The 23,180-nt window shown below is 35.6% G+C and overlaps 1 protein-coding gene across 10 annotated transcripts in view; it reads right to left on the minus strand.

Moving 5' to 3' along the window:
- The window catches only part of LOC145293304 (harmonin-like), a 293,814-nt gene that overhangs the window by 11,438 nt on the left and 259,196 nt on the right, over positions 1–23,180 (minus strand). For all 10 annotated transcript variants that reach the window (XM_080139944.1, XM_080139937.1, XM_080139942.1 and 7 more), the window contains 2 exons: positions 8,860–8,913; positions 7,587–7,686 (listed from right to left, as the gene is read on the minus strand). In XM_080139944.1, coding sequence (XP_079996070.1) covers positions 7,587–7,686; positions 8,860–8,913 — 154 coding nt within the window. The remainder of the gene's footprint in view (positions 1–7,586; positions 7,687–8,859; positions 8,914–23,180) is intronic.

A 23,180-nucleotide genomic window follows, 5' to 3' on the forward strand; every position in this document is an offset into this window, starting at 1 on the left:
AAAATCTATTTTTATCGCTTGAAATTAAAATCAATTTTTATCGTTTGAAATTAAAATCTATTTTATCGTTTGAAATAAAAATCAATTTTTATCGTTTGAAATAAAAATAAGTTTTTATCGTTTTAAATTAAAATCAATTTGTATCGTTTTAAATTAAAATCAGTTTTTATCGTTTGAAATTAAAATCAATTTGTATCTTTTGAAATTAAAATCATTTTGTATCGTTTGAAATTAAAATCAGTTTTTATCGTTTGAAATTAAAATCTATTTTTATTGTTTGAAATTAAAATTAATTTGTATCGTTTGAAATTAAAATCAGTTTTTATCGTTTGAAATTAAAATCTATTTTTATCGCTTGAAATTAAAATCAATTTTTATCGTTTGAAATTAAAATCAATTTTTATCGTTTGAAATTAAAATCAGTTTTTATCGTTTGAAATTAAAATCAATTTTTATCGTTTGAAATTAAAATCAATTTTTATCGTTTGAAATTAAAATCAATTTTTATCGTTTGAAATTAAAATCAATTTTTATCGTTTGAAATTAAAATCAATTTTTATCGTTTGGAATTAAAATCTATTTTTATCGTTTGAAATTAAAATCAGTTTTTATCGTTTGAAATTAAAATCAATTTTTATCGTTTGAAATTAAAATCAATTTTTATCGTTTGAAATTAAAATCAATTTTTATCATTTGAAATTAAAATCAATTTTTATCATTTGAAATTGAAATCAGTTTTTATCGTTTGAAATTAAAATCAATTTTTATCGTTTGAAATTAAAATCAATTTGTATCGTTTGAAATTAAAATCAGTTTTTATCGTTTGAAATTAAAATCAATTTGTATCGTTTGAAATTAAAATCAGTTCTTATCGTTTGAAATTAAAATCAATTTCTATCGTTTGCGATAACTTACAGTCAACCTTAGAGTTATAAAACGAAACTTCTTAATAAATGTTAAAATAAAAGAATTCTCGTTTTAGAAAAAAAGTGTTCGTTGATTTACTACAGTATTTAATTCTCAGCATCACTCAGCAGTCGTTCACCATTTAAAGCAAATCGGGAAGTCAAAAAAGTTGGATTAATGGGTGCTGCATGAATTGAACAATAATATTTTAAAAAATCGTCGGTTTGAGTGGTCTTCTACGCTCCTTCTGCGCAACAAAAACGACCCATTTCGCGAGCAGGTTGTGACGTGTGATGAGAAGTGGATCCTCTGTAACAACTGGCGATGTTCGGCATATCGGTGGTTGGTTATTATTTTTTTTTGTTGGATGACGCAGAAGCTCCACAACACTTCCCAAAACCGAAATTGCACAAAAAAAGCTGATGGTGACTGTTTGGTGGTTTGCATTCGGTTTCATCAATCACAGCTTCTTGAATCCGGGCAAAGCGATTACGGCGGAGAAGTACTGCCGACAAATTGACGAAATGCACCAGAAACTCCAATGTATGTGCCCGAGATTGGTCAATATGAAGGGACCAATTTTCCTCCATAACAACGCTCGCCCGCATGTTGCTCAACTGACCCTGCAGAAGCTGAACGAATTGGGCTACAGATTCTGCCTCATCCGCCATATTCACTGGACCTCTCACCAACTGATTATCACTTTTTCAAGCATCTCGACAACTTCCTGCATGAAAAATGCTTCAAAAGCCGAGATGATGTCGAATCGGCCTTCAAAGACTTCATCGCTTCCAGAACTCCGGATTTCTTTACTAATGAGATAAATAAACTTGTTGCTTGTTGGCGAAAATGTGTCGATTCTAATTAATAAAACTTATTATGAAAGGAGTTATGATCTTTTGAAGTTGAACATCAAAAAATCAACATTATTTTTGTACCAACCTACTATGTGGCTGTTTGAAGATGTATGTTTAAAAATTGTATTTAACCGATCTGATTTTTGATCTGAAGAAAGCGACTGGCAACTAAGGTTTCGCCTCCCGTCAATTCCGGTTTGTATCTTTTGAACCTTTTCAGCCTTTACTGTACTCAGCTCAAACAATAGAAATATATTATTTTAATTTTATATACAAGAGTTCATCGTCATTCTTTTAAACATAGCAGCAGTATAGTACGTATACATATTTTTTTCTTATTTTCTCATTTAGTAAAACCTGCAGACAGAAAATGATTGAATCGCAAAACAAATTAGGGTTTGCATAATAAATAATCAGAAAATACTTGAGCAATATTAAGAAGAAAAAAGGTGCATGAATTAAAATATACAAGGCGGACGGAATAATTAAGCAATTGCTAGGTGAAACTAACAAATCCTTTGAAATCTCAGTTCTATAGGATAAACGGCGGACGTTGTCGAGACTGCCCCTCCCTCTAAATTTCACAATTTTCCGATTTTTTAAAATACTTTTTTGTTAATATCATTGATTACAGACTTGTCTCAGATTATAAAAAGGAATTGAAAAAAATATTTTTTATAACTTTTCACGTGGGGGGTTAGTTTTCAATCATAACGTTGTACTAAATTGAACACGAACTTTGTGAACACGACGAAAAAAATGGCAACTCTCTCTGTTGTGACTGGAAGTCAGGGGTAACGGAGGAGTTAACAACAAAAAAAAGGAAGATTTCTTTAATCCTTTCCCCTCTGTTATCTATGTATGTATCCATCTCATCTATGTATGTATGTATGTATCTATCTATCTATTCATCGTGGCCACAAAGTTCGTGTTCAATTTAATACAACGCTATAATTGAAAACTGAACTCCCACGTGAAAAGTTATAAAACATTTCAATTTATTTTTATAACCTGAAACTTAAGTCTGTAATCGATGATATTAACAGGAAAAAGGTTAAAAGTGAAAATTGTGGAATTTAGAGCGGGGGGGGGTCAGTCTCGAAAACGTCCGCCGGATAAACAATTCTATTCTCATTTAGGAAGTCGTAGGAAGCATACAATACTATTAAAAGAAATATCAAAGAACTTTATATCCCAACAGATACATGGTACCACTTGGCAGAAAACCAAAATATTTGCGTAGCAGACCAGAGCTATTATCGACAACTATTTGCTAATATGTCTTTATGATGTTATCACACAAGGTGTTCATAATGTCTGGGCCCATAGGATAATTGGATATCCACCAGTTGTCATAGCAGACTAGGCTAACCACCACATCATCATGGCAATCTAAAGGCTGACTTGAACCATTCGTTTCTATGTTTTTAAGAATACCTTTGCATTGAATCCGATCCACAGTCATTAGATACCAATTATGAAAGTGTTACATATATGTCTGCTGGTGATCATCTAGCTATAAAAATGGACAGTTATTTCATTTATGCATGAATATGAGACACTTTGTTTATAATAAAGACTTTGTTTATTTTACTATATATTTGATATACACACTTCAACAAAATGACGGCGGTGGGAGTTAGTGACAGAGGTGGGTCGCAAACTGTGTCAATTTATGTCTCACTTCTATCCATCTCTCTCTCTCTCTCTCTCTCTCTCTCTCTCTCTCTCTCTCTATCTATCTATCTATCTATCTCTCTGACTGTACTTTGTTCTGCTCGCCTCTTTTATTGGTATCACTTCGAGCTGTTAACCTATTTTCTCGCCAGCTTGTTTATTGCACTTTTGCTGGTTTTTGGTCTGACCAATGACCGATTGATGTCATGGATACAGGTCGCTCCAAATCCCGGGATTTCCATTGTTTATTTTCGTTTGCCTGGATGTAGCTTAGCTCACCTTTCCTGGGACCGATTTTTCTTTTGATCACCTGTAATTTTAATTGTTCTTCCTGCTTGCCTGAACACAGTTCGCCCGCACCCCTCCTTAATAAAAGATTTCTGACGATTCCTTAAATGTTAGAATGAATCTAGAATCAAAATCATGTTATGGATTTTAATGAAAATTAGAATAAGGATTCTAGACATCAGGATTATTCTCATGATATTCATAAGAGTGATGTAAAACTGTTCTATGCAAGGAACTGATTTTATCCATTAATATATTATAACTGGACTAATTGATTTTTATTTATCAATTAACAGTTCAACCCGACTTTGCTCAGGCCTTATGCACAGTTCATAACTTTATGTGCATATGTATATATATATTAAAAAGTTAGACTCATGTCCAGATAACCTACATCTAAAATTTCAAGTGTTTAGATCCAAATTTGGCGGATGAGTTTGTTAGAGTCTGCAAACATCAACTATTTCAATTGTGACCTTTTGGAAGCCAAATTTTCGCCCCGAAACTGATTAAAATGCTTGTCGCATGTCTGAATACCCTTTATGTAAAATTTCAAATGTGTAGACCTAAAATTGGCCGAGTAGTTTGCTAGAGACCGCAAAGATCAAATCTTTTTAACTTTAACCCCTTGGCAGCCAAATTTTTGGCCAAAAACCGATTAAAAAGTTTGCCCTATGTCTGAATACACTTTATGTAAAATTTTAAATGTTTAGACCAAACATTGGCTGAGTAATTTGGTAGAGACCACAAAGGTCAAATATTTTTTAACTTTGACCCCTATTATGACCCCTTAACATTTATTCTTTTGAGCTCAAATCAAATTAAAAATTTGATCCATGTCCAAGTAACCTACATCTAAAATTTAGACCAAAAATTGTCGGAGGAGTTTGGTAGAGTTTTCAAAAGACTATTCGTTGAAATTTGGCCCCTTGGCAGCCAAATTTCTGGCCGAAAACTGATTAAAAAGATTTCCTAAATCTCAATACCCCTTATGTCAAATCTCGAGTCTGTAGACTTAAAATTGACAGAGTAGTTTGGTCAGGAAATATACACACACAGACAGACACACAGACAATTTCACTTTTACAGATATACTAGCATTTCAGCCCGGCGTTGCCCAGGTGTTTGGAGGTGTGTGTTGAGCAAAAAAAAAAAAAAAAAAGCGGTCAATTTTTTAAAACTTTACTCTTATTAAAACTCCTTAACATTTATTGTTTTGGCCTCAAATCATATTATTAACTTAGATCCATATCCAAGAAATCTAAATCTAAAATTTCAAGTGTTTAGACCCAAAATTAGCGGAGGAGTTTAGTAGAGTTCTCAAAGGTCAAATCGTTGAACTTTGACCCCTTAACAGTCAAATTTCTGGCCGAAAACGGATTACAAAGATTTTCCCAAATCTCAGTACCCTGTATATCAAATTTCGAGTATGTAGACTGAAAATTGACACAGTTATTGTGTTGGAATATGTACACACACACACACACACACACACACACACACACACACACGTTCACTTTTATATATAGATAGATATATCTCATAACTAGACTAGTCTAATACACTAATTGTATTCATTGTTTTTATTATTACTTTTCCACTGTTTTACTCTTCAGTCACTACTCATGTTTTATTTATTTTTATTTATTTATTTTTTTTTTTTTACACAGTGATCACCACTTATCAAGGCCTGGAAGCCACTCATGGATAAGGGTTATTGCAAGTACATTACGTTAGTGTGGAGATTTGATGAAGTGTTTACTTAAGGGGGCGGTTCATTAGGAATTTGTTAACATTGGACTTGAAGACATCCAAGTTGTAGTCCGGTGGGAAGCAGGCAGACGGAACAGAGTTCCACAGGCGTGCAGTTCTAAGAAAGAAGCCTTGTTCATGGAATCCACGTTTTGATTTAGGCGCAGATATAGAGTGGGGGAAATTTTTCACAGTGGATTCAGCTAGATGGGTGTTTTTTGTGAAAGATTGGCGAGGGGGGATCAGAGATTGGAGTTCAGACGAGCACCTGCCATGGAAATAACGATAAAACAAGGACAGGCTCGCAACGTCTCTTCTGTGGGAGAGAGGTTGCAGGGTAGATAAAAGGGCATCCCCCAATAAGCCACGAAGTCTATTTTGTACTCTATCAAGGCAGGATAGTTATTTTTAGCAGCTCCTGCCCAGATATGGCAACAGTATTCCATCCTTCCTTGGTATTATAGAGATGCTTGCCTTAGTGGCAATTTTTTGCTTTTATACTTCCCCTGACGTCATTCGAAATATGTTTCATGGTTCGTCTCAGTTCTAGTATATGCACTCTAGCAATTACCTTCTTTGGGAAGGGGCTTGGTTTATTGTCAATCACTTGATGTTTCCCGATCAAGGAATACTGATGAGTCAGTTCTAGGCAATTATGCATGACCAGATTGTTGTCTCTGGATAGTTGGTAAATTACCAACATAAATACTTTTAACCCCCACTAAGGAGGAGGTTATGTTTTTGATTGAGTTTATTTGTTTGTTTGTGTACAGTCTAGCATCTCTATTACTTGACCAATCGTCACCAAACTTGGTGAAAATATCGATAATGATAAACTGATTTAATTCTAGGTTAATAGTCAAGATGAAGGTCACAGAAAAGATGAAAATCACACTTTTCGTGATACTTTAGGTTCTATTCATTGTAGACTCGCCACTTGGCCCATATTGTAGCCAATACGGTCTTGCATCATATATTACCTTGACTTTGATTTTTGACCTTGAAAAGTTTACTCAAAGTCAAAATTCTGACGGACTTTTAACTTCTGACTTTTTCTAAATTTTATCTATGGATCTACGTTCTTTGATAATAGTGACCAACCAATCTCTGGCCAAGTCTTTAATTATCCCTCCTTCTCTCAAATCCTTCCTTATTATTTATGCCAGGTTTTTCTTGGCCTTCCTATGTCAAGTGACCCTGCTAACTTTTCTTTCAATGTGACCAAACTAAAAAAGTCTCCTGTTTTGCACACGCATCTTTCTAATGTCCCGATTTAACCTTCCTTTGAGATCACAGATCTAAGCCTGTCTTTACGAGTCACATTACATATCTGTTTATCATATCTCTCCATGCAACACATACCTTTATGTGGAGAGGATATGTGTTGCATTGGAGAAAATTGATTTGAGAATGATATGATGGATGTGTGATATGAGTCTTAAATGATGGATGTGATATGAGTCTTAAATGATGGATGTGATATGAGTCTTAAATGATGGATGTGATAGAATTTTTATTTTTATTCTAGTTATTAAATGAAAACAACAAAACAAAATTTAAAAAATTATTCTTTATACCCACACAGCTTTTAAAGATATATCTTATTTTAAAGATATATCTTATTTTAAAGATATATCTTATTTTGTAAGTCCTTGGGTTTGAAGTCAAGGTCAAACCAAGATGGTATTAAAATTTCAAGGTCAAACCTCATGCATATTTTTTTTGTTCTCATCTTGAGTATTATTCTCACAATGTTTTGGCCTAATGTAACCTCCGACCTTCTTCAGGTATATCATGTCGAACTCTGTAATCTTTCTGTTGAACTCAGTAATCTGCACATAATTTTCAACGAAATCCTTTATTCAAACCACAGGGGTAGCATGCGCTCGTTCTAGCAGCCATGAGCACATAGAAATCTTAAATAATTCGCAATTGTATTCTTAGTATCACCCACACTGAGGATTGAACCTTCAACCTCCAGAATAGTTTCACTTAGAACTTTATTTGCCTAGTACTTAATCCGTTATGCCATGGTCCTAGCAGAAAGAAGTTTTTCCAATAAAAACAAACGAATATACTTAATCATTGATAGAACTGCTTGCTTACCTTGTCTGGCTACAATACCATCAGTTATAGAAGCAACATTGATCCTCCCATCAAGGGGACTATCCAGTCCTCCCTCCAATTCCATACCCAGAGGTCCATTCTACAAACGAAAAAAAAAATTATAATGATTAAAAGTTAAAAATAATTAGATTATAATGATTAAAAGTTAAAAATAATTGGACGGTGCAGAAATTCTTCCACATCCAGCCTATTCAGTCCAAATGTTGCCTCATCTGACTATAGTTTATTTTAATCAATGCAACACTTTATGAACCATCATTGTGGAGAGGCATAGCAGATATAAAATGCTCATAGTTGAGAAACACTGGTGATCGAACCTGAAACCGTTCCAATACGAAAATAATACAAGCATGCAAATTTAAACGCTGTTGGGAGTCCGAGATGGGAAACATGAAAAGACGGATTTTTTGTATTTCATTATTGGACGTTGCTTCGTTTGTTTATGAGTTTATTGTCAGTTAGGAGAGAAAAAAGAAAAGATCTGCTGCACTCAAGATGAGATCAGTAGTCTGATGAATCCAAATAATACAAATAACCAATCCTCATCTCAAAAATACTTGGTTGATCATTTAACACTTATCTGTTAATTGTCTTTCTCTTACTTTTAACGGTGTCTTGAATTATGTCAAGTAGACATGATAATCTGCAGTTAGTCGAGCAGCATATGGTGGTCTGACATGCCGTATATACAGTAAGCCTTATGAAAAAAAGAAACTATTGATAGATGACTCAAGATACCCTTTTTGTTATCAGTAACCTGTTCTAGAACAGGCGTTTTAACCACTCATGCAAGTTGCATAAAATGCATATCTTTTATCTTATCAAGGTACTATCAAATATTTGCACTTAGATGACGCATATATTTCCTAGCCATTAAGAATTAGTCTGTTGAGACAGTTATTAATGTGTTAGAGTTACTCATTGTTTAGGCCGCATTTTATTACATTCGCTTCCACGTCGATTTATGTTACATAAACAACTTTTTTAAAAAACTTCTTAGATGTGTTTACTCTCCAAGCTTTTTACATTTTTCTCGCTTCCACTCTGTGTCCCAATGGACCTTCTGACGTCACCAGACAATTCTTTTCCCTGCCTACCCTTGAATGCTTCTAAAAATATTCAAACAGAAAATCATTATTTTAGACAAGCTGAAATATTCACGCTTCAATTTGAAACAGCATTACCATTAAATGAAGAATTGTTTGTCAATGCGAAAGCATTTCCTGATTTTTTCAATGAAATGAAGACTTACCATTCTTATTTTGATGAGCCGAATTTGTCTTCTGGCAATTTGGTCTGCAGTGAACTGCAATGAAAAAATAAAACTAGAGAGCATAACATGAAGTCATAGACACTAAAACAATGGTTAGTAGTTGAATTGAATAAAGAGGTATCTAGTTTATGTACGGTATAATCACCAAGTTAAGCAACGTTGAGCCTGACTAACTGTAAATGGGTGACCACTTGGGAATACTAGGCACTGTATGCATTCAGGTAAGCAGGTATGTATATTACCTCAGGGAGATGAACGCCCTTGCCTTGCACAGTTCTAAGTTACCCTTAGACAAAATGTACTACCTGTTAGCTTCCTTCCTCTGATATTCTGGAGTGTTACCATACAGGGAGTAGATTGAGTTCTTCAGCTGTAATGACGGCAATAAATCTATGAAAGGAGGGAGAGCTCTGTTGAAAAGCCATAACAGATAGAGGGAGTCGGCCCTGTGAGGCATAATTACGTTAGATCACAAAAGCTAGTTCACATTGAGCCTGGCTAGTACTAGAGAGATGGCAATTTGGGAATACTAGGCGCTGTATGCATTCAGGTAAGTGGGTATGTATAATACCTGGTAGATAGAACGCTTCTACCTTGCATAGTTCCAGGTCACCCTTAGGCAAAGTGTAGCACCTGTTAGTCTCTCTCGGATATTTTGGAGGGTTGCCATGTCAGAGGTAGATGGCGTTTCTCAGCCATGGTGAAGACAATACGTCTAGAAAAGGTGGCTCTGTTAAGAAACCAAACCGGATAGAGGGAGCCCTTTGGTCCTGCATAATCTTCTAATGATGGTGTCACAAACAAAACACCCGCTTCCTATTTGTCATGAGCCAGCACAGAAATAGTAAGGCTCAGAAAACTGTCATAAAAATGTTCATGTCAGTGTGCAATCTGATCTAACTGTAGATAGTGAAACAGAAAAAGTTTGGAAATAACATAAAATATTTGATTTTTTAAAAAGTTTCAAATATTAAAATAAGACTGATTATAATTGGTCGTAATAATAGTTATAGTAATAATTGTAATAATAGTCGTAATAATAGTTATAGTAATAATTATAATAATAGTCGTAATAATAGTTATAGTAATAATTGTAATAATAGTCGTAATAATAGTTATAGTAATAATTGTAATAATAGTCATAATAATAGTTATAGTAATAACTGTAATAATAGTCGTAATAATAGTTATAGTAATAATTGTAATAATAGTCGTAATAATAGTTATAGTAATAATTGTAATAATAGTCGTAATAATAGTTATAGTAATAATTGTAATAATAGTCGTAATAATAGTTATAGTAATAATTGTAATAATAGTCGTAATAATAGTTATAGTAATAATTGTAATAATAGTCGTAATAATAGTTATAGTAATAATTGTAATAATAGTCGTAATAATAGTTATAGTAATAATTGTAATAATAGTCGTAATAATAGTTTTAATAATAGTTGTAATAATAGTTGTATTTATTGTTATTCATTAAAAAGACAAAGTCACTATTTTGTGACAAAATCGTTCTTGTCACTTTTTAAATCTTCAGGGTTAATAAAATATTTTATTTGATCACATAATTGTTTTTAAAAAAAAAAAAATTTTTATAGTGAAAATACTAATTGCATTTTATTATAAAGATTAACAAAGCAGAAAAAAGTCATTTTAGAGTATGTAACAAAAAGTCTTACTATAAAGGAGATAGGCTGTCTGTATTCAGGGTGACCCCCCCCCAAAAAAAAACGGGTCCTAACTCTAATTAGACCCCGTTTGTTAGTGTTTTGGCCGGATGAAATGAAACTTTGGTCACAACTAGTTTATATTCAAAACATCACATCAAAACATAACTTTGGCCTTTTTTTCTCTGTTCTAGATGGCCTCCATTTAGCTTTTGTTTTTTTTGGGTCACCCTGTACTATGTTATTATATAGATTTACAAAGCATGCAACAATGCATACAACCAAAACTACAGCGTATACTCAAGTTCATACAAATATATAATTATACTAGACTTTTAGCTCATAAAGATTGAGAAAAAGTTATACCCCGTTGACTTTTAATGAGCGCTTTATGCCAATTTGATCATTGAATATGGTTAAATTTGTGCTCATTTTTGCATTTAATACTAATCCCTATAAATTCCTATTCATTCCTAATTGTGTATCGAACGGATACGATAATAATTAGTTTACTGTACCTTATCATAACGAATGTTCATGCAAAATTTAAGCCAGATCGGTCCAGTAGATGTTTGTATGTGTGTCTTGGAAGCTCTTTAACATTGAAAATCTTTAATCCTTCATTGGAAAATTATTTTGTCAGTAAGTCATTTAATCTCTTGTAATCGCTGAACAAACCTGCTTTTCGAACGAACAAGTTCTATGTTTTTCAGTGATCACCAGTTGCTTACCATGGAACACTGTTTCGGGGATTTAAAAACTAAGCAGTATAATTAAATCATGTGTCCCCCAGCAGTGTTGATCAAACAGCTCATATCCTCAACGAAAACTGTTCCAGATAATGGATCCAGATTTTTGCTCCAGATTAATTAGGTTAACCAATTCATGTAATAATTTTTTTCCTATCTGCGTCATTCATCCTTGTCTCCAAAAAAAAACAAAAAGGGAAGTGTTCTTTTTTTTTTTACATAGGGATCACCATTTATCAAGGCCAAGAGGCCACTCGAGGATAAGGATTAAAGAGTGTACAGTAGAAATTAGACAATATAGTAACCGTTAGTAATGGAGATTCGGTAAATTTGTTAACTTATATGGAACGGCTCATCACAAACTTGTTTACGTTAGACTTGAAGACAACAATATTGTAGCCAGCTGGAAAGCAGAAAAAAGGAAGACAATTCCATAGGCGTGCAGTTCTAAGAAAGAAGCTTTGCTCATGGAATGTACGCTTAAGTTTAGGCACAGTTAAAGTGGGGGAAATTAGTGATAGTGTTTTCTGCTAGATGGGTGTTTCTTGTGAAAGTTTGGCAAGGGGGGACCATAGAATGGAGCTCAGTCGAACACTTTCCATGAAAATAACAATAAAGCAGAGACGAACTCGCAACATCTCTTCTGTGCGAAAGAGGTTGCAGGGAAGAGAAAAGGACATCCCCCATGAGGCTACGAAGTCTATTTTGAACTCTATCAAGGCAGGATAAGTCCTTTCTAGCAGCTCCTGTCCAGATGTGGCAATAATACTCCATCCTTGAACATACCTGGCTCTTATATAGATAGAGAATTGCATCAGCAGTGAGATATCTACTGGATTGATAGAAGGATCCCACCATTTTCCCAGCCGCCTTGGCAACGGATTTAATGTATGTGTTCCATTTCAGATCAGGAGTAAAGGTCAAGCCAGAAGCTTGTAAAAACATGAGGCCTCCCCAAGACGAGAGCCATTCATTTCAATTGATGCCAGATGGGGATCAGAACGCTGATGATGTAAAGATAAAAGCTTGGTTTTAGATGCATTAAAAGTTACAATCCACCTCTTTCCCAATTGTACCACTTGCTCAAGATCAGAGGAGAGAGAATCAGAGAGAACTTGGTCGTTTACGGTCTTAGATGTGCTACCATAGATAGTAGTGTCATCAGCATAGATGTCTACGAATGATGTAAGGATGTGATTTGGAAGATCATTAATGTAGATCAGGAAGAGAGTTGGGCTCAGGATGGACCCCTGAGGGACACCGGCATTAATACTAAGAGCTTTTGATTTCTGCCCATCAACCACTACTCTTGTGAACCTATTAGAGAGAAATGATTTAATAATTGAGACGACATTTCCAGCTATACCGTAGCTGGAGATCTTGTGAAGTAAGCCTTTATGCCATACCCTATCAAAGGCCTTTGATATGTCAAGAGCAATTGCCTTAGAAAGGTAGCCTCTGTCGAGAGATTCGCTGATCCTATGAGATATAACTGTAAGCACATCTGCTGTAGATCTAGCAGAACGGAAACCATATTGTATGTCAGTAAGAAGGTTATTTTTGCTAAAATGTTTGATTATTTCTCTATTTAACACAGGTTCCAGCAACTTACTCATGATGCACAGGAGACTTATTGGCCTGTACTGAGAGGGGGATGAACGATCACCTGAATTCTTAAATACAGGGCATACTGATGAGATTTTCCAGGGTGATGGGAAGCAATTCTCCTTAAAACAACGTTTAAACAGTTTTGTAAGGATGGGCGCAAGTTCTGGTTGGAGTCTTTTGAGTACTATAATTGGAATACCGTCAGGGCCGGTTGCTTTACTTGAATCAACGTTTTTGATTAGCTTGGCAACATCACGTACAGGTATTTGTATATCACATAGCATGTTTTCTGATACAGGAGGAGATATTGGAGGTTGGCAGCCTTGGTTGCAAAGGGTCGAATTAGCTGCAGAATTCTATGCAAAGTGTTTGGCTTTGTCTGATGCTGACGAGATTACCTCAGGTCCATTTATGAGAGTTGGGATAGAGCACACGTTTCTGTTCAGGATTCTCTTTGCTATTTGCCAAAACTGGTGGTAACCAAGCCGCTGCTCAGCTACTTTGGACTTGACGGACTGAGCATAAAACTCTCTTGCGTTCTTTATTACTTTTTTACAGTGGTTGCTGGCAGTTCAGCTTTAGTCTCAGTACATCTATTACGTTGGAAGCAATGGAAAAAAGTGATTTCTATGCACAATGGCAGCAGCACATTCCAGAGAGAACCACAGATGGCTGTTAGGTTTTTGCTAGAATTTTTTCGAGGGTATGAAACGGTCTATACCTACAATTAACCGTTCTGTCAGGTCTGATACTATAGAGGACACATCCTTTTTAAACATGGTGGATTAAAGGTGGATCTGATATAAATGTATGGAAGCTATCCCAGTCAGCCATAGAGTATCAATATACTGTACGATGGAGAGGTACGTCTGGGGACTTATTACATTTCATTTTTATCTTAACTGATGCAACTGAGTGGTCGGAAGATCCAAGTGGAGACAGAAGCTGAACACAGTTTAGGGCAAGTTGTGAGAAAAAGGTCTAGGAGACTTGCATACTGGCCGTCAGTATTGGGAACACGGGTGGGTTCGTGAATAATCTGAGTGAGGTCATAAGCAATGGAGAAATCATGACAGAACCTCCCCCTCATCATCGATCTTGTTTGAGTGTGTTAACTATTCCACATTGTGAACACTGAAGTCTCCACAGACATGAATATTAGCTGAAGGATAAGCAGATAGGACGTGGTAAATTTTCTCATATATGCTTTTAAAGATAGTAACTCTGCTGTTGTGGGGGCGATAGAGAGCAAATATAAATGTAGTAGTTTGAGCAAGTGCAACCCGGAAGCACATATAGGGTAAGTTAGGATCTTCTCTGGAGATGTCCCTACCACATGGAAAACCATCTTTTATATAGGCACATATTCCATGCCCATGGCGATCTTGGGGGGGGGGAAGGAGATTTGGAAGTCAAATTAGAGTGAAACGGCAAGCACAGAAAGGTCTCTAATAAGAACAGTACGAAAAAGACAAATGAGATTCGTGTCTACAAAAAAGACAGAATAGAATAGATTAGATTGACGGGAAAGATCGTGGGTAAAAAAAGCAGAGGACGACAGCGAGAAACATACGTTGACAGTCTGAACACCGGATGAGCAACAATGAATTCATGAGTGCCATGATGACGATTCATATGCAATCTGCATAAATTAAAATATCATGTTCAAGCGTATTGATTGTGATGATGATGATGATGATGATGACGACGATGTACAATACTATACCATCATTCTTCTATATCCAAAACGTAAATTCCATGAACAAAGTTTCTTTCTTAGAACTGCACACCTGTGGAACTCTCTTCCGATTGCCTGCTTTCCAGCTGACTACAATCTGATTGTCTTCAAGTCCAATGTAAACAAATTATTGATGAACCGGCCCCTGAAGTAATCCAATTTACAAAATTCCCACTACTTATGTTTACTATGCTATAATCACATTGACTAATGTATACCCATTAACCCTTATCCTCGAGTGGCCTCTGTGCCTTGATAAGTGGTGATCTCTGTGTAAAAAAAAAAAAAAAAAAATATTTTTTAAAATATACTTCATTTATATAATTTTTCGGACGAATACACTATATATACTTATCACCACCCTTCTTTGTCGTTAATATACTTTCTATCTATTTACATTATTTGCTAATAATCTCTTTATATTTATTAGTTTATTTAAAAATATATAAAAAGAACGGTTAAAAATATTATAAATATATACACAAGATTTTTTTCTTATACATGACTAATGTAGTTTTGGATTTTTTTTTTTTTTACATAGGAGTCACCCCTTATCAAGGCACGGAGACCACTCGAGGATAAGGATTAAAGAGTGTACAGTAGTCAATGGGATTATAGTGTAGTAATTGTAAGTTGTGGAAATTTTGTAAATTGGATTACTCATCAAAAACTTGTTTACATTGGACTTGAAGACATTCAAATTGTAGTCAGCTGGAAAGCAGAAAAACAAAAAATACAACAAAAAAAACAGAACAAACAGAGTTCAACAGGCATGCAGTTCTCAGAAAGAATGTACGTTTAGGTTTAGGCACAGATAAAGAGTGGCGGAATTATTGATAGTGGTTTTGGCTAGACGAGTGTTTTTTGTGAAAGTTTGGCGAAGGGGGACCATAGATTGGAGCTCAGACGAGCACTTGCCATGAAAATAACGATGAAGCAGAGACAGGCTCGCAACGTCTCTTCTGTGGAAAAAGGGGTTGCAAGGAAGGGAAAAGGCCATCCCCCACTAAGCTACGGAGTCTATTTTGAACTCTGTCAAGGCAGGATAAGCTTCTTCTATCAGCTCCTGCACAGATGTGGCAATAGTACTCCATCATTGGACGTACCTGGCTTTTATAAAGGTAGAGAATTGTATGAGGAGTGAGATATTTATTGGAGCTGTAGAAGGATCGCATCATTTTTCTAGCGTCCTTGGCAAACGGATTTGATGTACATGTTCCATTTCAGATCAGGAGTAAAGGATAAGCCCAGAAACTTGTCAAAACATTGAGCCTCCTCAAGACGAGAGCCATTTATTTCAATTGATGCCAGATGGGGATCAGAGCGTTGATGATGTAAAGATATAAGCTTGGTTTCCTTTAATCTACTTTGATTAGTTTTATATGATGTAAAAGCATCAGGATAACGAACCAAATCTTTATCACCAAGATACCGAGTTAATAAAATCTATTAATTTTAAAGTATTGCGAACATAATGTTTCCCCCCACGCCCTTGTAAAACATATACATAGGGAATGTGCTATTTTTATGTGACATATAAACTGTTTGAAAGGGGAGGTAGTTCTTTTATCAAACATTTTATCGATAAAAATTCCATCCTCAATTTTCATATCTTCGAGAAATGTAGCATGTGTTCCTCTATGCTAACAATTTAATTTTAACTCTATGTTTATTTTTTTCAAATTCACATCAGAGATACCCCATGAGGAAATATCTTTTCTCTTCCTGCGGAACAGTGCGCAAATGAGGCCACTGCATGGTTCAAAACAGCAATTGAAATACATTCCCACACAGAAATTCTATAGCGTACCCCACTCTCCCCAACAGTTTATTTCTACTTGCACAGCTGCCATTGCTAAAAGGCAACATGTTTACCGCAGATGTATCCAGCGTAAGTCCAGTGCAAACACAAAAGGTTTATAGAAGCTAGAAGTAATTGTAAGAAAGAAGTAGCGACAGCTAAGAGAGAATAATGAAACTAAAGCCGCCTTTAGGACTGCAAGCAATGACTGCAAAAAGGTTATAAAAATGCAAGAATATGCTCATTCCATCAAGTCTAAAGTGGCTGAACAGCAGCTGGGGTTGAACAAGTTTTGGCGAATAACAAACAAGGTCCTGAATAGATGCTTAGCCTATATTCCAACCATTATTAGTGAACCTGAAGTAATTTTGCCAGAATCTGACAAAGCCAAACTCTTTGCTAAGAATTTTGCATCAAACTCCATCCGTGGCAATCAGGACGGCTTACCTCTGACTGAAAATATGGGGAGCAACATCCATCAATCTGTTTTTGATGTTGCCAAACTTATCAAGAATCTTGGTTCCAGGAAAAATAACTCACTCCAACAGCATTCCAAAGCTTCAACCGGAACTAACTTTCATTCTTACAAATCTATTTAAACATTACCTTAAGGAGAAATGCTTCTCAACACTTTAGAAAACTTTGTCGTTGTCAGATCAGTACAGACCACTCAGTTTCCTGAGTGAATAGTTTGAATCTGTGATAAGTAGTCAATCACCTCAGTAAATCAACGCTCTGATCCCCAGCTGGCATCAATTGTGATGGATGGCTCTCGTCTGGGTGAGGGCCCGTGTTTTGACAAGCTTCTGGGTTTGACCTTTACTCCTGATCTGAAATGGAACACGTACATCAAGTCTGTTGCCAAGGTCGCTGGAAAGATGGTGGGATCCTTCTACCGCTCCAGAAGATATCTCACTACTCATGCAATTCTCTATCTATATAAAAGCCAAGTACGTCCAAGGATGGAATACTGTTGCCATATCTGGGCAGGAGCTGCTAAAAACAGCCTATCCTGCCTTGACAGAGTACAAAATAGACTTCGTGGCTTAGTGGGGAATGCCCTTTTCTCTACCCTGCAACCTCTCTCCCACAGAAGAGACGTTGCGAGCCTGTCCTTGCTTTATTGTTATTTCCATGGCAGATGCTCGTCTGAACTCCAATCTCTGGTCCCCCCTCGCCAATCTTTCACAAAAAACACCCGTCTAGCTGAATCCACTGTAAAAAATTTCCCCCACTCTATATCTGTGCCTAAATCAAAACACGGATTCCATGAACAAAGCTTCTTTCTTAGAACTGCACGCCTGTGGAACTCTGTTCCGTCTGCCTGCTTCCCTCCGGACTACAACTTGGATGTCTTCAAGTCCAATGTTAACAAATTCCTAATGAACCGCCCCCTTAAGTAAACACTTCAGCAAATCTCCTCACTAACTTAATGTACTTGCAATAACCCTTATCCCTGAGTGGCTTCCGGGCCTTGATAAGTGGTGATCACTGTGTAAAAAAAAAAAAAAAAAAAAACCTACTCAGTGAAATGCAATACATGTCCTGCGAGATCTACCACTGATGTGCTAACTGTGGTATCACATAGGATCAGTGAATCCCTTGACATTCCTAGAGCAATTGCTCCTGACTTTTGATAGGATATGGCATAAAGGTCTACTTCACAAAATTTCCAGTTATAGAAATGTCCTCTTAACTATTAAATCCTTTCTAATTGAAAGGTTTATAACTGTAGTCGTTGATGGGTAGATGTCTGAAGCTCATGCTATTAATGATCGTTCGTCAGGGTTCCATTCTGGGCCCAACTCTTTTTCTGATCTTCATCTTCATGATCTTGCAAGTCATATTGTTAGATCATTCGTAGATATTTATGTAGACCATCTATGGCAACACTTTAAAGGCGAACAATGGTTAAGACCTTTCTGGTTCTTTCTATTTTGACCTTGAGCATGTGGTGCAATGGGGAAAAAGATGGCTAGTTAATTTTAATGCATCTAAAACCAAACTTCTATCTTTTCATCGCCAATACTCTGATTCCTGTTCGGCCTTAATTGAAACGAATAGCTCTCATCTTGAATAATTACCATGCTTTGACAAGCATCTGGATCTTCACTCCTGAACGGAAATGGCACATATACATCAAATCGCTTGCAAAGATCACTGTTCAGAAGGTATTTCATTCCTGGTGTAATCCTCTACCTGTATCAGGACCAAATAGGTCATAATATGGAATACTGTTGTTACATCTGTTGCTACATCTGTTGTTACATCTGTTGTTACATCTGTTGCTACATCTGTTGTTATATCTGTTGCTACATCTGTTGCTACATCTGTTGTTACATCTGTTGCTACATATGTTGTTACATCTGTTGTTACATCTGTTGCTACATCTGTTGTTATATCTGTTGCTACATCTGTTGTTACATCTGTTGCTACATATGTTGTTACATCTGTTGTTACATCTGTTGCTACATCTGTTGCTACATCTGTTGTTACATCTGTTGTTATATCTGTTGCTACATCTGTTGTTACATCTGTTGCTACATATGTTGTTACATATGTTGTTACATCTGTTGTTACATCTGTTGCTACATCTGTTGTTATATCTGTTGCTACATCTGTTGCTACATCTGTTGCTACATCTGTTGTTACATCTGTTGCTACATCTGTTGTTATATCTGTTGCTACATCTGTTGCTACATCTGTTGCTACATCTGTTGTTACATCTGTTGCTACATCTGTTGCTACATCTGGGGAAATCTAGTGGCCAATCTCCTTTTCTCTTCTCTGCAACTTTTTTCTCACAGAAGAAACATTCTGAGTCTATCTTTGCTCTATTGTTATTTTTATGGCAAGTGCTCGACTGAGCCTGTAAAGCATTAACTGCAAACACTCGTCTAGCTACAACCACTATCTGTGCTTAAAACTAAACGAAAACTCCATATGCTTAGATCATTCTATGGGACATAATACTACAGAGCTGCTTTCCAGCTGACTATAACATGGTTGTATTATTATTCATCAGACGACTGTTCTCATCAGGATAGTATTCAGGAGTGATTCAACTCTCTGGAAACAGCTTGTGAGAGTCAAGCCCCTTACAGAAAAAAAGGCATGACTAAGAACTGTGTATATGAAATCCCATGTAAATGTGGAAAACTATACAGAGGTAAAACGTGTCGTCCGTTGAAAGTACGGTTAGAAGAACATCGAAAAGCCGTAGTACGTTGAGAGATTGAAAAGTCAGGTATAGCTGACCATATCTGGAAAGAAAAGGGAAACCATCTACCATTATAGGACGAAGTAAAAATTATAGACAGAAAAGAACGGTGGAGAGTAAGACGACTGAAAGAAGCAGCACATATGCTGGGGAATAACCAACTGCTAAGTAGACTTAGTATAGAATTTAATACGATATGGGAACCATTAATTATAAACAATAGATAATATATACAAGTAATAAGTAAAACCATTAATATATACAAGTTATAAGTATAGAGATAGATATACATTAATATATAATAATTATTAGTAATAAATGGTGATATTTGCAACTAGAAGTAAAAAATAGGTTTCAAGCTCCTAAAATTCGTACTAGAATTGTCTGCAAAGACTCAGCGGAAAAATCAGTTGTAAAAGTGATATTCTCCTGAAGGTTGAAGGTTCAATCCTCATGTGGGCGACCGAAAAAATACATTTGTGAATTACTTAGAACCTCTATCCAGTCATGGATGACAGAACAAGAGCACGCTACCCCCGTGAAGTAAATAAAGGGTTCCGCTCGAAATTCGAGTTCGACAAGATACACCTGAAGAAGGTCGGAGGTTATATTGAGCGAAACGTTGCGAAAATCACACTCAAGATGAGAACATTAGTTCGATGAATAAGAATACAAATAACTAATCCTCATCTCAAAAATTCAGAAACGTTATAACATGGTTGCTTTCAAGTCCAATGTAAACAAAGTGAGCTGCCCACTAAAATAAATTAATTTCTATCCATTTTCCGTCATCACTGATCATTATGGTGTGATTACACCTGATACTCATTAACCTTTATCCTTAAGTGGCCTCCATGCCTTGATAAGCGTTTTCTCTGTAGTATATAAAAAAAACAGATACTGAACCTCGATTATTAATAGAAGTAATAGTATAGTTTCTGCTTGGAACAAAGTAATAGATTAATCCAAATTGGTTTCTTTCTTGTTTCTTTTTCTCCTCACACACAAGGCATTCCAAATTTGGATGAAGTTTGTTTCATGTGTGCCACCTGTAAACGTGCAAATAAAATGGCTGACCTTGCTTTAAGACAGTTGGAACGAAGCCAACATGTAAGTATCTTTCATACTTACAAACAAAACAAGTATACGTTTTTTTTTTGTTTCTTTACTTTCTCATCTATTTATTTATTTATTTATTCATTCATTTATTTATTTATCTATTTATTTATTTATCTATTTATTTATTTATTATGGAAATCACTTCAGACAAGGCAGGAGTCCACTTGATGTAAAGAGTTAGCAAGAACAAAGAATGGTTATAAAAACATGTGCCTGGAACTCTTTTTCTAATAACAGTAACAACGACAACAGCACCCACTAATATTCAACACTTTCTTCCCGTGGTAGGGATGGTGGCAACGTGGTTGCGTCAGAGTTACTTGTCTAACAGAGCTCTGGTGAACATCTAGGAGGAGTAGGTATCTGGTCATCTCTGCTTCTGCATGTTGCAGACAATGACACGTCTAATACAAGATTACAAATCAATAGAGCTAGAGTAACAACATTGTTTTTGCATAACGCCTTTGTGTGTTCTTCGCCAGACTATCCCTGTCTTCGTATGTAACCACCGAACTTTGCTGCTCTTGGCATTGGGAGTAAAACCTGCAATCCTTCAGTTAACCTTGTATTAGTCATCTGGATATTCCAAACATTACAAGAATATTTATCGTGCTATTATTTTATAAAATATACTTATCCTGCTGGTTCAGGATATATCTACAGTCCTTGTTGAACAGTTTGAATTACTTGTAGCTTGTTGGTATTAACATAAAATAATACAATAAAATAAATTATAAAACTAAAAAAATTAAAATATTACATTAGCTAAGCTCGTAGTTTCAAGAGTGAAAGAGTAATAAATTGTAAATAAAAAATAATCCCATCAAAACTTATGATAAAGAAAATACCAACACATTAATGTTGTATTAAATATTACAGAACATCCTAATGATACATAATATGTGCTTATATTTACAAATTTTCATTGAAAAAATACAAAAATATATAAATCATAAAATCGTACCTACGTTAGTTAGATGGGTGACCTTAAATCGTATAACTGGGCGTATACTAAATATAATTAGATCCTTCTTAGACAATAAGATCACCCATATTGTCATTGATGAACGTACATCCAAGTAGCATAACATTAATACGGGAGTGTCTCAGAGGTCGACCATTGGACCACTATTATTCCTGATATTCATAAACGACCTCCCTGATAATATTGTGTTCGAGATGGGTATATTTACTAATGATATAATGCTCTATAACATGCATGAGGGAAAAACGGATGTATATAAATCAAAAACAATAGCAGAATCGTTATAAAATGATCTCCAGACTGAATTGAAATGTGGCCGTAAATGGATGGTAACATTTAATGCTAGTAAGACTAAGCTGCTCGCCTTTAACAATTACAAGACGCCTCTCCAACCGCCGATATCGATGACAAATAACCTGAAAATTCTTCCTTCAAACTTGAGGACATTACGAAGGCTGCTGCAAAGAAGGTGGGTTCTCTCTATCGAGCTAGAAAACTACTCACACTTGAGAGTATCTTGTACGTCTACAAAGCCACGATTCACCCATGCATGGAGTATTGTTGCCATATTTGGGTTGGTGCTAGTCTCCCCCTCTTGGATAGGGTCCAAAAAAGAGTTTTCATTCTAATAGGTCCCACTTTGTCAACTAAGCTTCAACTCCTGTCCCATCATCACAATGTTGCAGCTATGTATCTGTTTTACAAATATTTTAATGGAACATGTTCTGATGAACTCGTTGCACTTGTGCCTCCTCGACATACATATTCCAGACAAACCTACTTAGCAACAAAAAACTCACCCATTACTGTTGTGGTCCTTTAATGCCAGAAAGTTTTCTATTCCAATAGTTTCTTCTCTTGAACAGCTAGACTTTGGAATTCCCTTCCTACTACCTGTTTATCTGACTGTACTGATATGCAGAAGTTTAAATGTAATGTAAACCAACATCTTGTTAATCTTTCGTAGGCATGGCCCAAATTATGTCCATGTGGCAATATGCCTTGTTTGGGGTGAACGTGAGTAAAAAAAGAAAAAAGAGAAAAGTAAAAGAAGGACAAAGCGATGTCTACCTCTAAAGAAAACTGAGATACAACTGTGCCTTACTTCACTGAGTCAGGAGAGTACTGGGAGGAGGAAAAGAAGTTGCCAACTAGAAATTATGGGCACTTAAACAAAATTAGGGTGACAAAACACCCCCTGGGAATAACGTAGGGTTAATGAATAGCTGCTATAACAAAAAAAAACTTTCATCCTGAGGCACGATCTTCGTGAGCTTTACATATGAATTGAGTTGCATAACAACAACAGCAAACAGCAGAGAATTATTATTATTTTTATTATTATTATTATTATTATTATTATTATTATTATTATTATTATCTCACGAGGAGTTTTCACACAGACCA

This window comes from Euprymna scolopes, chromosome 14 (assembly GCF_053919585.1).
Source record: "Euprymna scolopes isolate OS-2025 chromosome 14, ASM5391958v1, whole genome shotgun sequence".
NCBI classification, from domain to species: Eukaryota; Metazoa; Mollusca; class Cephalopoda; order Sepiida; family Sepiolidae; genus Euprymna; species Euprymna scolopes.